This window comes from Pleurodeles waltl, chromosome 7 (assembly GCF_031143425.1).
Source record: "Pleurodeles waltl isolate 20211129_DDA chromosome 7, aPleWal1.hap1.20221129, whole genome shotgun sequence".
In the NCBI taxonomy this organism is placed as follows: domain Eukaryota; kingdom Metazoa; phylum Chordata; class Amphibia; order Caudata; family Salamandridae; genus Pleurodeles; species Pleurodeles waltl.
Window position 1 is genome coordinate 1,513,204,135 of NC_090446.1, and position 16,869 is coordinate 1,513,221,003.

At 43.3% G+C, this 16,869-nt stretch overlaps 1 protein-coding gene across 1 annotated transcript in view; it reads left to right on the top strand.

Moving 5' to 3' along the window:
- The first annotated feature begins 14,095 nt into the window (after positions 1-14,095).
- The window catches only part of LOC138246609 (phospholipase A2 inhibitor and Ly6/PLAUR domain-containing protein-like), a 168,035-nt gene continuing 165,261 nt past the window's right edge, over positions 14,096-16,869 (top strand). Inside the window, exon 1 of the mRNA XM_069201309.1 lies at positions 14,096-14,272. Within this exon, the coding sequence (XP_069057410.1) occupies positions 14,221-14,272 (52 nt within the window). The 5' untranslated portion in view covers positions 14,096-14,220. The remainder of the gene's footprint in view (positions 14,273-16,869) is intronic.

Here is a 16,869-nt window from a genome sequence, read left to right on the forward strand (position 1 = left end):
GTGTCACTGTCTAGTGTGAGGTGCAACCAGCCCAACTGTCAAACTGACCCTGACAGGGAATCCACAAACAGCAGAGTCACAGAAATGGTATAAGCAAGAAAATGCTCACTTTCGAAAAGTAGCATTTTCAAACACACAATCTCAAAATCAACTTTACTAAAACATGCATTTTTAAATTGTGAGCTCAGAGACCCCAAACTCCACATGTCCATCCACTCCCACAGGGAATCTATACTTTAATCATATTTAAAGGTAGTCCCCATTGTAACATATGAGAGGGATAGGCCTTGCAACAGTGAAAAACGAATTTAGCAATATTTCACTGTCAAGGCATATAAAACACATTACTTTATTTCCTACCTTAACCATACACTGCACCCTGCCCTTGGGGCTACCTCAGGGGTGTCTGACATGTAAGAAAAGGGAAGGTTTAGGCCTGGCAAGTGGGTACACTTGCCAAGTTGAATTTACAGTTACAACTGCACACACACAGACACTGCAGTGGCAGGTCAGGGACATGATTACAGAAATACTTATGTGGGTGGCACAACCAGTGCTGCAGGCCCACTAGTAGCATTTGATTTACAGGCCCTTGCATGTCTAGTGCACTTTACTAGGAACTTACTAGTAAATCAAATAAGCCAATAATGGATAAACCATTTACATACAATTTACACAGAGAGCATATGCACTTTAGCACTGGTTAGCAGGTGTAAAGTGCTACTAGTTCAAAAGCCAACAGCAACAGAACAGAAAAATAGGAGGCAGGAGGCAAAAAGATTGGGGATGACCCTGCATAAGCAAAAAAGTCCAACAATCACCATCAGGTGATGTCCATTATTGAGTGGACTGAACAAAATCAAAGGCTACAAACCAATGCATACTTAGGGAGTTCTGACATGTTCAAAGTGTGTTAAGTGACATTTGTGCAAAGGTAGTTGCATAGATGACAGGCCTTGAGTTCCTTTTTAACCTTCTCATTTTAATATGGAAACCAAACTCGGTCTAGGGGAGCTCTTTTTGTGACAATTATACCATGATGTCCTTCATGAGCCATGTCAATTATTTTCTGTTGCAAACTCTCCAGAATCAGGATTCTTGACCCTCCACGTATAACTCCCTCCTGAGTTATGGACAGTTCATCTTTGACATTTCTGTATTTTTGTTATTCACCATCATTGTTGAGGAGTAGAGTATGTCGGTTCCATGACTGATGTGTAACTATGGGCCTGATTTAGAGTTTGGCGGATGGGGTCACTCAGTCACAAACATGACAGATATCCCGTCCACAGTATTGCTATCCCATTATACTCTATAGGAATCGTAATACGGCTGATGGGATATCCATCACGTTTGTAACAGAGTAACCTGTCTGCCAAACTCTAAATCAGGCACTTTGAGTTCCAGATGACAATAACATTTATTTAAATCATGTCAATTGAAGACCTTTGCACCATTTAATTGTGTTATCGTGTCAGCAATATGTGGACCTGGCTGTCGTTCTTTGTCAATTGCCTTGTTGGCCTGACGCATGTCAATGCACAGCTGTACAGCTTCTTCACTGTCTCTTTTGGGCACTACTACTACTATGGGAGTAAACCAGGGCAATGGACCAGTAGAGCACTCAATAATGTCATGTTTGAGTAACGATTCAAGTTCTTTTTCAACAACTTCTTGTTAATGAAAAGCAATTTGTCTATGTCTCAGAGCAACAGGACAGACACCCACATTAATATGCAGCTTTACTTTCATAATCTAAATCTTTCCTAAACCATGAATCAATAAAGGGAAATGACTTACTATTTTGTGATTAGCATTCATGTTGTAATCCACAGAACTCAGTCCCATATCAGCAGCTGCACTGAAACTGAGTAGACAGGCACTTGACGCTGTTCCTTGAAGCACAAGGATGGGTGCCTGCACCTTTGTTTTCCTGTGTTTCATTGTGTTTCATTGTTGCCACGAATGGACCTTGACTTTTGATGGCCATCAATCCAGCTCATGTTTACACTTTGGTTTTCAATGGCGTAAGCTGCGGTAATGGAGATAGTTTATTGTATTTATCTGCAGGCATAATGATGCACCATTGTCAATAATGAAGGCTATCAAACAACCATTTATTGTCAATGTAATCTTTGGACAGTGTTTAGATGATTTTGGTTCTTTAACATGTTAACTTTCTTTTGACTGATATTTTTCTTCACATAAGGCCAATCCAACATGTGCACATTTCTCTGCCATAACCATCTTCCTCACTTTCACTTGATATTGAGGCAGACTGTTTGACGATGATTTAGGTAATGATCAACTTTGTTTAGTGATGATTTTGCCCAACTGATGTCAACGCTAGGCCTTGTGGGTGTGCTTTGAGTGTGGCTTTTGGAACATTCTTGTGGCCATTTGTCTTCGTACCGTTAGGCACTTACTTTTTCCTTCGCTTTACAAATTGTCACAAAATATTGCTCTTTTCCACAGCTGTTACATATCTGTCCAGTGCCAGGACATTTGCCTTCATGTAGAAATGAAAACTCACATCTACAACACAGCTTCTTTTTGTGTGTAGACAACACTTTGTATCATTCAGTCTTTTGCTTTGGCTTACTTTTCACACTCATGACTGATTCACTCTGGACACCTCTGGCCTCCATGTCAGCAGCTTGTCTTTCAGCATGCTCTCCAGCTCTGGCAGCCTTTAACATTCACTCTAGACTAAGAGTTTCTCTCATCTGAACAAATCCGACAAGCATCTATCAATAACTCTATGACATATAGCTTCTTCATCATAAAATTAATTGACATTACATTGTTTGATAAGTGTGTATAGTCTCTCTACAAATTCATCAATATTTTCTCCAAAATTGTGATGGACTGGATTGAATTTGAGATTCAGCAGTGTTCTAATTTGACAGTATGTGACTTCTCCATCAGTTCTTGGCATTTTTTATGACTTCTTTCACATCATTATCAGCAAGATTTCTGAGATAGTTGATAATATTTATTTTATCAAACTCTTCATGTGCATTACTGAAAACATCAACTGTCTCTATCCAAGCAGCACATCTATTGCCAATATTCATTTTTTTGGCAATATTGAATGATGCTGGTGTTTTTTGCAATATTGAATGGTGCTGGTGGTTTCAGGAAGGTGGCAGCACTGTAAAGCAGTGTGTAACTTACAAGTGTTGAGAGTAATGTTCATGCAATCCTCCTCCAAGATCCTTTGATGTGCTGGCCTCAGAATCATACTTAAAATTACTTGGAACCAAGGCTTCTTTTTAAGCTGCCGTCTGAAAAATGTAATGATTCCTAAAGTTGCTTTTGCATTTTTATTCTATGAAGACCAATAAAGCTGCTCTGAGCCCCACTTGTCAACTCTGTAGGTGATCCGCTTTGGTATGGAAAGCTCTGTAGGCACAACCCTGGGTGTTTCTCCTTGAACCACTTCACTGAGTGCTGTGGTATGATGACTCTCTTGAGTGTACTCTGTAAGTCATTTCTTCCTTCTATTCTACATATCAGGTATCATTTCCTGATTCCTGGTTGAGCTCTGCCTTACAGTGCTTCTGTTCGCAGAGTTGTTAAGTTATGATTATCTTTGACTATGCTTTGTAAACCTGATTGTATCTGCCTTCAGCGTTAATGCTCCTCATGAAGTGCAAGTGTATCTTGTGTGGCAGAGTGTTACCTTTATGCATGGCCTTACCAGCAGATTCTCGGCCAACAAGGTAAAGATTCTTTACCATGTTTTCATCATCTTCAACTGCTTCACAGACCATGACAAACTCCCTCTGAAAGCACAATATTTCTTCTGGTGACTTAGCCCCTACCTCATTGCCAGTTGCAGCATTCTCCCCAATCTGCGCACTAGGGGTGGGTGGAATTGTAGTTCCTCTCGCAGAGTTTGAGGAATTTAGTTATTGCATGTTTCTTTTGTAATGCGGAATTACTAATAAATTCTGCCACTCTGCAATCAATCAACAATGTGCACAATAACAAATCACCCCTCCAAACATGGCTTCCACTCATCACCAAGTTGAAAGACGCCCACCTCAGCAGGCATTTCATAGCAGGGGCAAACGTAAAAAAAAGTTCCTGTTTTGTTCTCTGGGAAAATGCACCGCAAAGTTTTGGGTGAAGTTATTATCCGTGAGATCTGATGGCTGTGCCTGTCCAGCAGGATACAGAAGTTTCACCAGCATTAATTTATATTTACATAAAATCGTCCATGCCCACTCGTCCTGCTAAAAGTAGGTACACTGGTTTTATCCGTTGTGAAGTTTCCCACTTGTTCAGATTCCTATAGACACAGCAGTGACTGGAGGAGCGTCCTGGCCCCGTGAATGGTGAGTTTGGACGGCTGATCTAGATTCTTTGGGATTTCACCATTAAAATTCTGGTTCTTGAATTGAGCTTCCCTCATATTGTGCTGCAGGTGCATTTCTGTGGATAATAATTGATGACATTAAGGCCCTCATTTCAATCTTGGCGGGTGGCAAGGTTGAACCGCAAACCCTCCGTCTACATTTCCACATCCCCCCTGGGCCAACGGGAGGAAATAAAGTTTCCGCCGCCAGCCCAGCGGGGATGTGGGTTGTATCATTGCAGCCGGCTCCTAATGGAGCTTGTGGCAATGTGGCGGTGCGGCGGGTGCGGCGGGTGCAGCAGTACCCGTCGGTTTTTCCACTGTCTGCCAAGCAGACAGTGGAAATCATGATGGGGCTGTGCCTGGGGGCTCCTGCACTGCCCATGCCAAGTGCATGGGCAGTGCATGGGCCCCCAGGGGCCCCGCGAGTCCCCTTATTGTCAGCCTTTCCATGGACAGGCTGGCGGTAAGGGGAGTCAAAATCCCCAGGGCAGCACTGCTTGCAGCACTGCCCTGGCGGATTGCGACCGCCGGGACCTCCATGGCGGTAAACCGCCAGTCCCGGCAGCCTGTTGGCAGTACGTACGCCACTTTAAACCTGGCGGTCACCAGGGAAATGAGGCCCTAAATGTGTTTTATTTATTGCACATGTGGGCATCAGTATGAGACAGGAGCTGGCTTCTTTAGGCACATTTTACTCTGAGGCAGAGAAACAGAAGTTCATTGGTATCTATTGAATGCAAATTGCATGTACAAACACCTGTATATGGTTTCAAGTGGCAGGGCTTAAGTCAAGTGCAGAGGAGAAGGAAAAAGAGGGCAAGCAAGTGGCAGCACCAATGACAATTCAGAGGATGGTTCAGGACTATCTGGATGACCTAAAAGAGGTCTATGAAGATCAAAACACATTGGTCTATTGGCAAGTAAGGTATGCCTATGGCCAGAGCTTAGCAGGCTGGCAATAAAGTATCTGGCTTGTCCGGTAGCCGATGTATCTGCTGAGTATTTGATCAGTGCGGCTGGGGCAGTTGTCACAGACAGAAGGACCAGTCTCTCACTTCAAAACATGGAGAGACTGACCAGGATTAAAATTAAACCACACGTCATACCTCAAGACTACACTGTTCCTGAAACAGCACAGGAGAGTGATGAGGGTAATTGGTCAGACTGAAGTGCATTCACTGACCAACTTCTGGGCGAACTCCCTGACTTTGAGGACGAACTCAAGCAGGGACTGGATGAATAAAGTTATCTAATTCAATTTCAGAGGGAAGTCAACATGACTCAAAGATGCCTACTCAGCCCTCAGGACTTCAATGAAGAGAGGTTCATTCCTTTGCGAACTGCTGAGTAATGTACTGGCTCAAATGACTCCTCCAATTAAGTGCTCTGGGGCTGTAATTGGAGGCGGACATGTGATGTCAGAAGATGGACGCACTCAGCTAAATATTATGACAGTTGTCATATTGATCAGCCAGGTACATGCAGCTACTTGTCTGGGTTTGATTGTAAAATTGTTTTCACTTCTCAGTTATTCTTGTTCTGCCTCTTGGTCCACTTCTCATGAAGCTTACCTTCTCCTTGAGTCTACAATATCAACATTTACAGTTTTACAATCCAGAGGCCTTTTCTCCTTCTGCATGAAAAAGGTCAAAGTTCCATAACACTCCTGCTTACCTTACTGGACCAGTTGAGCCAGGCACCCAATAAGGATATCTCGAGAAGAATGCAGGTGCACCGCCAAATTTGGCAATTATACAGTATCATTTTTCTTTTCACAATCATAAGTTTTAGAAATGTGTGGGTTCACTCCTCCATAAATGTATTTTTCAAACCTAGATGACAGGCCATTTAGATATATAATATAATAACTTGGGTCTCCTGGACTAAAGGACAGTTTGCAATGCATTTAATTGAACTGCGCTGTTCCTTCATTTCCTCCCACAACAGATTTGATGATGATGTGCTGCTCATTGACCTTATGAATATTGTTGTTGTGTAGTGATTGTCTTTTTAATAACTTCCCCTAACTCCCCATCCACATCCATTCATCAAACCCCTTACCCTTTTCCCCCAGGCAGTGTGATATATTGAGATATGACTTATGAATTTATACCATAAATGGATCTCATATTTGATGGGGTGGATGTGGTCGAAACGACAACAACTCACCATTGTATCTCCTTACCTGAGCAATAGCCAACAACCAGCTCCACTTACCCACCCAAGAGAGAGATATAAAATCATTCATCATTCCTCAACATCATTATTCAGGCCTTGTGTTGCTTAAATACTTAACCTTCTCCTGAGTCCACTTGTGACTTGAGGATTTTGTAAGTTTAGCTTTAATTTTGTTAATAAATAAAATACATGTTCCCCATTACTTAGAAGTTACTGCTGGCCCTTGTATCATGGTGGTTGTCTGGTGTCAGTCTTTAATGAGTTATGATAATAAATAGCCCACTAACTCTGTGTTTTCATTCAATCATGTTGTCTGTGATGGATAATCCTTCTGATTAATCCTACAGTTGGGGTTCACCTAGGTGGGATTGTGACATCACTTGTGCTGCCTTCCTATTAGTATGCTACCCTGCTACTACAACCACTACCATTAAGAAGGAACTTTGGGAAACCCTACAATAATGTTTTAGAAGATTGAGAGAGGTAGCTGCCAGTGACACTAGGTAAGTGAACTAAGAAGTTAAGTGAACTAGTTTAGTTAGTAACTTCTACTGAAGGTTAAGATTTTTTTATGTATGTTGGCAATAGGTATAGGCAGACCCCCCTATAGTGGTCAATATAGTTACATAGGGTAGTAGTACAAGGGTATAACTGACTGGTATGTACTTTGATAAGTGGCAGCATGCTGCAAGGTGAGAAAGGTTAACCTCCTCAAACATTAAGACAGACTTAGGGCCTCATTATGAGTCTGGCAGTCACTAATCTGACAGACTCAGCAATGCAGTGGTCCAAGCACCTCATCACAACCCTGGCAGTGATGCCACCAGGGACCGCCAGCTCAACCAGGATCGGAGATCCCGGCAGTCTGGAGGTGGCCTCAGTCCTAATCCACCAGGGCAGCACTGCAAGTAACGGTGCCCTGGGGATTACGACCCCCTTCTCTGCATGAGGTTTCATGGCGGTACCACCGCCATCAAAATGCTGGCGGAGAACGGGTGTAGGGGACCCCAAGGGGGGCCTGCACAGCCCTTGCACTTGGCATGGGCAGTGCAGGGTCCCCCCTGGCCAGCACCATTGCAATTTCCAATGTCTGCTTTGCTTTGTAGACAGTGAACATTGCGAGGGAGCTGGTGCACCCTGCGCTCTACAGCATTTCAGCCTCCTCAATTACAAGCCGGAGACAATGCTGCAGGCTGTTTCCTGCTAGGCCAGTGGGTGGAAACTCAGGTTTTCACCCACTGACCTAGTAGGAAACTCTTAATGGGGCCGGCGGGGAGGTAGCTTGTGTGGGGGCAACCTCCCAGTTGGAAGCCCCTTATTCTGTGTTTTTCTCACTCTGGTAGCAGGTTTTTGTTTACATATAAGTAAAGTAAATAACCTAGCAAATAAATATATGGCAAGGGACTTCAGAATCAGATAGGAAAAGACTAGGAGAAAAAGTTGATGTACAGTAAGTGACTGTTCAGAGGGCAGCTTTGTCAAAAAGAAAAATGCAGCTTTAAAACAGTGCAAAGACAAAAGACAGATTGTGAATGATATGCAACACAGAAACTACTCCTTTATTTTATTTACAAAGAAAAAACATCCCTCTCCATGCACCAACAGGCCAACCTTTCTTCACAAAGAAATCTCACCCTAATGTCCCAAGCATCAATCACCAAAAGTAGGTCCAAAGTCCTTTTCCCAACTGCCTTTCTGGATTCCCACCCTCTCAACCCACAAAGTCCCTCCCATCAAAAAATTATTTTAAAAAAGGGTGCCAGCAATGAAGGCAGGCCACCTCTAGAGCCAGGTTATACTGGCTCACTCAAATGAACACCAGGTCACATAGGGCATGATGTTGTGGGTCCATTTTAGCGCTTTGCCAAGGCACACTTATTTTAGCTTTCGCCCTATTCCTTTTATCTAGTTCATTTAATTTATTCCTTTTTATTATTTCAGCATGACTTCATTTTTAGCTGGCATGTTTTATTATGTTTTATCAGCTGCTTTTCAACACAGGAATTGTTCCTAGTTCTTTAGCATGACGTTCTCATCTTGTGCTCTGCTCAATGGTGTATATGATGGTCTACCAAGTATTACCTGTCCAAGAGTATGAAGCCGACCTTACACAGAAAAGACACATTATCACGTCAAGCCAATTTTCAGAACAACAACATGTTTTATTATAAAAATAACACTGGTAAATAAGGCTAGAGGGGACATTCCAGCCACCCATCTCACACTGTACCATGGCATTACAACTCTGATGAATTTGGCCTGTGGCTCCAGCCACTTGGGAGGACTGCCAGCAGATCACAGGCAAAAACCTGCCTATTATTCAGGTATGGAGTTGGGGATTCCTTCCAGAGACTAATGAGGGCAGAGAAGGGCTATCACTGCTATGCTCTCATGTAGATCCTAGAAGTACAGGTAGGAATTTCAGATTCACTAGTGTGACAGGATGCTGCGACCTTTCATTTCTTTCATGCTCATGGTCACAATGATAAATGTATTGTGCTTCATTTTGCTAATAATCGCAGCTTCTGCCTTTTTACATAGAATGTAGTTGCTTCAAGAAAACATATTGAACTACTTCCTGCATTTTTTGTCTTTACATGTATGAGCCATATGCAACTGAGAGACAGGGGTAAGATGTGTTTTACCACAACTTCCCTGAGGAGTTTGAGTGTCATGCGTCAGGCTGCCACAACTCACCTTTACTTTCTAGATTTGGTTGAAGTGCTGCTAGCAACCCGAGAGGGTTAGGCCGATGGTGTGGGATAGACTCAGTCCCTCACACACGGTGGTGCTGCCACCCAAAAACAGCAGTCTTACCACCCTGTTAAGAGTACTATGACATGGCGCCACCAACCTTGGTTAGGCAAATATCTCTGTTTCTTTACATGCTAAAGGCACCCTAATAACCTTATATGGAGATGTCTGTGGTATTAGGACAATCTCCTCCTCAACTAAATAGGTAGTACTTATCTTAGGTTGTAGGTTGTTCAAACTCAGACCTTAAAATATGATTTCCTCAAATTGGTGTTTCTATCTCTGAAAAGACTGTTTTTAAATATGGCAGACCCTCAACGGGTAGTATTTGCAGCAAACATGAGACAACCTCTCCCACAACATCTATTTATTTAATCATGGGCTCATCTATAATGGTGGGAAAGTTACATTCGCGGTTGGGGTGCAAGAAGCATACAGCACTGAAATGTTCTATTCCTGGGTCACTTTTTCAGCATCAGATGGGAACTCACACACATTTCACAACCACACAGTAGCAAATACACCCCAATATAAACCATAAGCATATATTTAAAAAATAACCTTATCTTATCAAGAACACCAAAATTGGCTTGATGGCACCCTCCCACATGTTCCACAAAACGTTAGATTAGGTCCCTTAAGTAATGAAGGACCTACATGGCCAGAACTGGCCACATATACACCAGATCCTAATACAGGAAACATTATAGTAGCTGAAGTACCCCACTTATATAATCATTTAGAAGAAATATATAGACGCTTAATACAATTCGTAATGCAGATTTTAAAAACCACCCAAGCGAGGGCTGCTCCACTAAAACCAGATTTGACTACAACAGGGATAAATCCAGCGACTATGCATTGACTAATGGGTAATATACCCACCAAATGCCAATAAGTGTGGTTTTGGTTAGCACAAAAAATAATCTCACTGGAAGCAGTGTTTCCCCATACGGCACCACAAGATATACATAGAATTCTCACAATGTGCTTGCTCTTTTTGATGGTTCTCTAGTGGACAATTGTGCCACAGGAGTGCAGTATTTGCTGCACTGTACACTATCGCACAAGGTACAGCAACACTTGCAAATCTTCCGAAAGTGTTAAAACAAATTTAAGATGAATACTGGGATGATCTTGCCCTGGACTTGGGGATGCAATTAATGGGCAACTTTGCCACAAGGTTCTCAATTATATTAATTAATCTTAAAGAGGAAACAGCAGCATTAGAGGTACTCCAATGACTCTGAGACTTTCCTCAGCAGGAACAAGAACGTGAGCTGCCTAGGATTATCACAGAATCCTATGCTACTATATGTAGAGATAGTCTATGAGCCAGGCCAGGTATACCACAACTACAAGGGAAATCTATACATTTGATTTCAAATCCCACACAACACACCTTGATTCGTCTACAGGGCCCGGGTCTGAGTCTCAGAAAAAGTTTAAAATCTGCTTACACAGATGTAATACCTTCCACTGTTGCAAATGTAGGACTTTTTTTATTCTCAAAACCTTTACAAGTTAGGCCTGGAAACCTGGGCCAGATGCACCTTTGCAAGCAGAACCATTTTCTCGAATTAAAATATGGACAGATGTTTCGTTTTATGAGAAAAAAAATGGAAGCGTCAACACACTTTTATGTTTATGCATGGGGTAAATGTATTTTCTTGTGTTAATCAAACTTAAACCTGTAAGTAGTTTTGTTGCAAGTATGTCTATGGAACTAATTTTGATCTTCATTCAAGAAGTGGTTTAGAGAAGTTTCAGGGCATTGCATGACATTGTACTAACGATGGTACCCCATGGATATCTAACTGTGGAATATCAGGGCATATTTACAAGGAAGTGGTGCATCATAGATGATGAGCCACTTTTTTTGCGCCCCACCGGCACCTAATGATACTGTGGTTGCGCTGTATTTACAATAAGGCACACCACGGCGGTCGTTAGCACAATAGCGTCAAAATGTTTGATACTATTGTGGTGCTTTGCTGCACTAGCGACAAATATTTTGACACTAGTGCAGCAAAGCACAGGGAGGCCCATTGAATATAATGGGTACATCATTTTAATGGCTGCTCTGAATAGGCGTTAAAATTATGGAAAAAATGGCACAGTGACATATAGATTCCCCTGCGCCATTTTTTTGGGCTTGCCTGCGCTGGAACGCCCCCTGGCATACATTATGTCTGACACAGTCATAATGTGGCACGAGGGTTTACAAAGTGGCGCAATGCAAGCGCAAGCAAATATGGCACGGCAGAAAAGCCACCTTAGTGTCACCTTAGCGTAAAAAATTATGGATAAATATAAGACAGGAGGCCCATTAGGGAGGAATACAATAGGGAATGAAAAACACAAAGATCAACAAAAACCTTTGTGTCCCTCTGAGTTAATCCATTCAATGAATTAAAGTTAAAGCTTCCTGCTGCAGAAGGGTTCTGTGAGTTAATTGCTCATGACTGATGTCTGCTGTGATCTGTAAGTTACAAGTCTGACTCTCAGCTAGGCTGCTCAGCCCTCCATCCACCTAAAGTTAGTAGACTGGGTACCAATGAACTGGGTATCTGTGCACAGTGAGGTGCTATGCAAAAATAAGCTATTGTTATGAAAATTTCCCATTTTATATTTTAGAATAGCCCCATTGTCTGATGTCAATATTTAGAAATATTTTTATCTGAAAACAGTTGTGAAGAGTGAATGCTTGCTGAGCACAGTACATAACGTGTTTAATGAATATACCACTTAGGGTATCAAAAAAGGGTGATGGATGGAATTCTTGAATTAATCTCAGCCACTGGCAATTACTTGGGGCAGCATGACAATCCATCGTTTTTTTGCCCACCATATTTCCTCAGTTTGGGCCTAGCTATACGCAAATCAGTATTGACTCTGCATCATGGGAAAGAGTCCAGCCTGAACTGCCAGGCCAGGTCTTCTGAGCCTGAACACAAGCATCCCAGGACCAGTTCTGCAATTATTAGAGCCCATCAGCCAAGTGAGCTTACTTATAGTGGCACAAGACCCATGTTTGGTCATACATGTCACACACAGGTCATCAGAAACAAGGCGATGAAAAGATAATACATATACCACTGCCATTTACATATGATCACATGTCAGAACGGGCGATCCTCATCCCAGCGCCTTGAGACCCTTACAGGTGAGTAGTAGCGCTTTACAAACTCTGATTGATTGATCCCATTAAAACCAAAGCCGAATAATGTCCTCTTTCTTCACTATCAGGGCCCCACTACATTGATCTGCTCTAAGTACGACTTTTCACTGCCATTTCCAGCTCCTGAAAAGTGCAAAATAGAATCTGCTGACCAGAGGACAAAATAACATCAGCACAAGATCAACCTGCCTAATCCGGAATTGCTGTAAACTATATTATCACTTGGCCGTAGTTTTGCTAGTGTAGTGCCAAAAGTAGATGAAATCGAGAGCAAGCGCTACATAAACCAGGGAATACATTCTAGCAACATAAGGGCGGAACCCTACCTTACCAACATGCTGGCAAAACTTTAGGCATAAATCATCTTGATAATATATTTGAGCCTTGGAGCCGGTCCAAGGGCATGATGCGAAGGCTTGTCATGTGTATTCCCAATAAAAAAAAACATTTGTAATGCCGCGACTCAACACAACGTGCCTGGTTTCAGGCTGCTTGGTCGCATGAGACCCGGAGAGCGGGCGGGTAGAGAGACTTAGAGAAATACCTTCAAGGAGGGAGGCAGATCTGAGATGTTTCAAAATTAAAATCTTTCAATTATAAATGCAATCTCCAATTGTACACAACACTCTCCCGTTTACTATTAAGTTCCTGGGAGCGACTGCCAGAAAAAACCGAAACCTGCTCACACAGGTTGGTTCCCAAGCATGGCTATAAACTATTGGAATTATGAAAATGTTAAAGTTAGGTCTGGAAACGTGGGATGGATGCACTTTTGTAGCGGAATGGCGGACATTTTTCAGCGTTATCTGTTCTCGTGCAAAGATGCGCAGAAAGGTACTTATGCATCAGAAACAAGAAAAAGTCCAAACAAACTTGCTTACCTCTTTTCTCCATACGGAAAATATATTTTCTTGGGTAAATTAAGCTTGCGCGCCGAGTAGCTATGTGCACGTGTTTGTGACCCCTGTAACTAATGTCGGTCCTCTTTCAGGACCCGTTACTACAAGCGTCAGGCTGATTGCACAGGGAGGTGTCGACGGTGGCACCCGTCGCCTCTCTCACTGGGGAAGACACTCTCTAATGTTTGCAAGCAGCTCCCACTTTAATGCAAGCCAGGATTCTGCGCCACCCCCTTCTTTATATGGTTCTCTGCAGTTGCTAGAGGTCATTTTTATATTGCTCACTATAAACGTGTGTTCATTTAATTTCCGTTCCATCATTTCAATCATGGCACCAGATGTGCGCTTTAAGGGCGCTCTGCAGCACAGAGCTTTCACAGTCCCCAATGGAGTAACAACGCGTGAGATATGACGAATGGCCCCCCCACACACATCCACAGTGGCTGAGGGGCTCCCACCAGTATGGGTACACGCCCGCATTGCAGGGGCTGTGGGGGCCTCTGTTACACCCCTGACTGGCCCAGTACGGTGCCTGGGGTGTATCTGAGTGTCAACGTGAACGTATCGAAGAGATTTGAGAAGACGGGGAAGAGGGGAGGCAGGGCAGGGAGAGTAGCCCCTCCCCTCATGTACACACAATTATTTGTGTTGCAAACGAGAGGAGCAGCAGCATGGTAGGTGTCACCGATGATGGAAATACGCCTGAGGCACGTGGCCTCGTCGGAGACTCCCTCAGAGAAGTAGGTAAATGTATAAATAGCATCTCCCCAGGCGAGTGAGCACAAGATACAAGAACTTCTGATTCCGAGGTCTGCATATCCAGCTCCGTCCTCTTCGTCGCCATGAAGACCTTCATCACATGCCTCAGCTTCCTCTACGCTTTGATGACTGCAGGTGAGCCCCCTGCTCTCTGACTTAATTCCCAAACATTATTTATTGATTGTATTGCATATGATAACAGAGTGCAGGGGTATGCAAGCAAATTACAGGCATTAAAACAGTACTGACAACATTTGATTGGTTCTGTTGCATCTGTGGATGTTATTGGTCAAACTCAAATTCCCCCTGTTAATTTTTGTAACTAAATTGACAGAATGTGAATTTGTTGATAACTTGGAGCAGGTAGGCATGCCTCCCATACCAGTAGGAGATACAAAATGACCAGATTCTTGCTCTGTGGCAGTTTGTTTTTCCATGGCATGGATTGGTAGCTTGGACCACCGTCGACCCCGGGGCTGTGGTATATTATAGCCTTATAGCCCACTGCTGAGGGCTACACTGGTTGTTAAAGGTCCTGAACCCAAGTTAGGGCCTATAACGAGGGAGCCGAACTTACCAACCACTATAGCCCAAGGAAGAAGGGCTTCTTAGGCTATTTGAACATTCCACCCACTGAGGACTGAATTTTCTGAATTAAAAAGTGAGAAACATGAAGACACACATTGGAATGTTGGTGCTCCAGGCTTCTACCAGCCATTATAAGCCCAGAGCCCCTTCATTTCCTTTAATGCAGCTCTCAACATTCCAGCGTTACAATGTGACATAATGAAACCTGCATTTGGGGGAGGTGGGGATCCTGTAAGGTGCTGTGCCCCCATCTCCTTCATACTTAAAATCCACCAATGGCTCTCGACGCTACTCCCTACACCATCCAATTGTTCATTTCCTACGAACCTGCCTCAAATACATCCTGGTAAATTTGGAAAATCCTTCAAACGTATGTTTTGAATGAAAATCTGGTAGTATCGGGTCTTTCTAAACCACACATCTCTTCACTAAACTCAGGTTCGACATTACTCTCTTGTAGTCAGAATTCAAAACAAGCCCATGATGCGTCAGAGTCCCTGCTCGCAAGAGACTTGAAATAACAGACACATTCAACCAGACATTTGCGTGGTTTTATCCTCACTGCTTGGGGTCATGCCATGTATGTATCAGGACAGTTCGATGAATGACCCATACGTTGAATGCTACATAACTTACACCTCTTATAGTTGCTGGAAGTGGCTGCATATTCTAGCAGGATGTGTCTGTAAATAAGTAAACAAGGATTGGCAATGCCAATAGGTCTGGCTTTCAAAGAATGTAGTATGGTCATTTTAAGAATTACAACTAGTTAGTGTGAGAAAACAGGGCTGATTGCAGAGGCCCCATAACTTTTTGCCCCCATTTTCCACTTTTTGCTGGTGTTTTCCTGACTTTAAAGGTGCCCTGGGTACTGCTAACCAGTCCCAGGGCCTGTGCTCTGTGTAAAATGGATATGCAAATTAGGCTAATTATAAGTGGCTAAGTTAACCTACCTATAAGTCCCTAGTATATGGTAGGGCATGTAGGTTTAGGGACCACAGCATAGGTGGTGCACACCTAGGTGCATTGCTGAGGTGCCCAGTGTCATTTTAAAAGCAAGCCTGCCTTGCTGGCTGCTTTTAAATTAAAGTTATATGCAAATTCGACTTTGGAATTAAAGGTACTTCCAAAGTCTTAAACTACCTTATTTTTACATATAAGTCACCCCTAAGGTGTGCCCTATGTGCCCCTAGGGCTGGGTGCCATGTAACTATAAGCAGGGACTTTATACAAATAGATTTATAAGCCCTGGTGAGGTAAAAACAGCCAAATTCGTTTTTCCCTCATTGAAGTAAATGGCCTTCATAGGCTAGAATGGGCAGACTTTATTTTAAATTTTAAAGTCTCCTTAAATGTTGCATACCAAGAATTTGGTATCAAATTAATTGTTGTAATAAATCCTACAACTTCCAGTTGTTGGATTTAATATAACTAGTTCAGGTAAAAAGTTTAGACTTTACCTAAAAAGTTGCCAATTTCAGCTCTGCATTGTTTTTGCTGCTGTGCTCTGATTGGCCAGCCTGCAGCAGCTTCTGCCAGGCTGCCTTGATGAGGTGTGAAGTGGCCAGGCTTCACACAAAGGAATGTGCTTGGGGGAGAGAATCTCCCCTCAGCAGATGGTGAGGCAGGAAGGGGGAGGGCTGCCAAACTGGTCTTCAAAGGCAGAGAAGGACATTTGCAGCACCCAGCAACACCCCCACATCCTGCAACCCCAGACAGCTAGGTGCCCCCTTGATTAGATTAGGAGAGGGCAGGAGAGGGGTGTGTTTATGATGTTTAGCCACACCAGTGGGTGGGCTCAGCCAGATGTAACCTCCAAAAATCAGATTCATCCATGTTGGATTTTTAGAGACTGTTGCCTTCTGGGATGGATTTTTGCCACACTTCCCAGGAAGTGGTCATCACAGGGGGACGACCCTGTGCCTGATTGGAGAACCAGGGCCCCCCTGCTTTTCACCCAGGAGCAAGGATAAAACTGGCAGACCTGCACCCACGCCTCAGATCCCCTCCAGAATTTAACAAGAAAGGAACTTAAGGAGAAGAAGGACTGCCCTGCGGGACCCCTGGCCTGCACCTGGACCCTGCACTCAGAAGGACTGCACCAGCTGCACACTTGGGCTTCACCACAAGAAGGACTTTGCCTG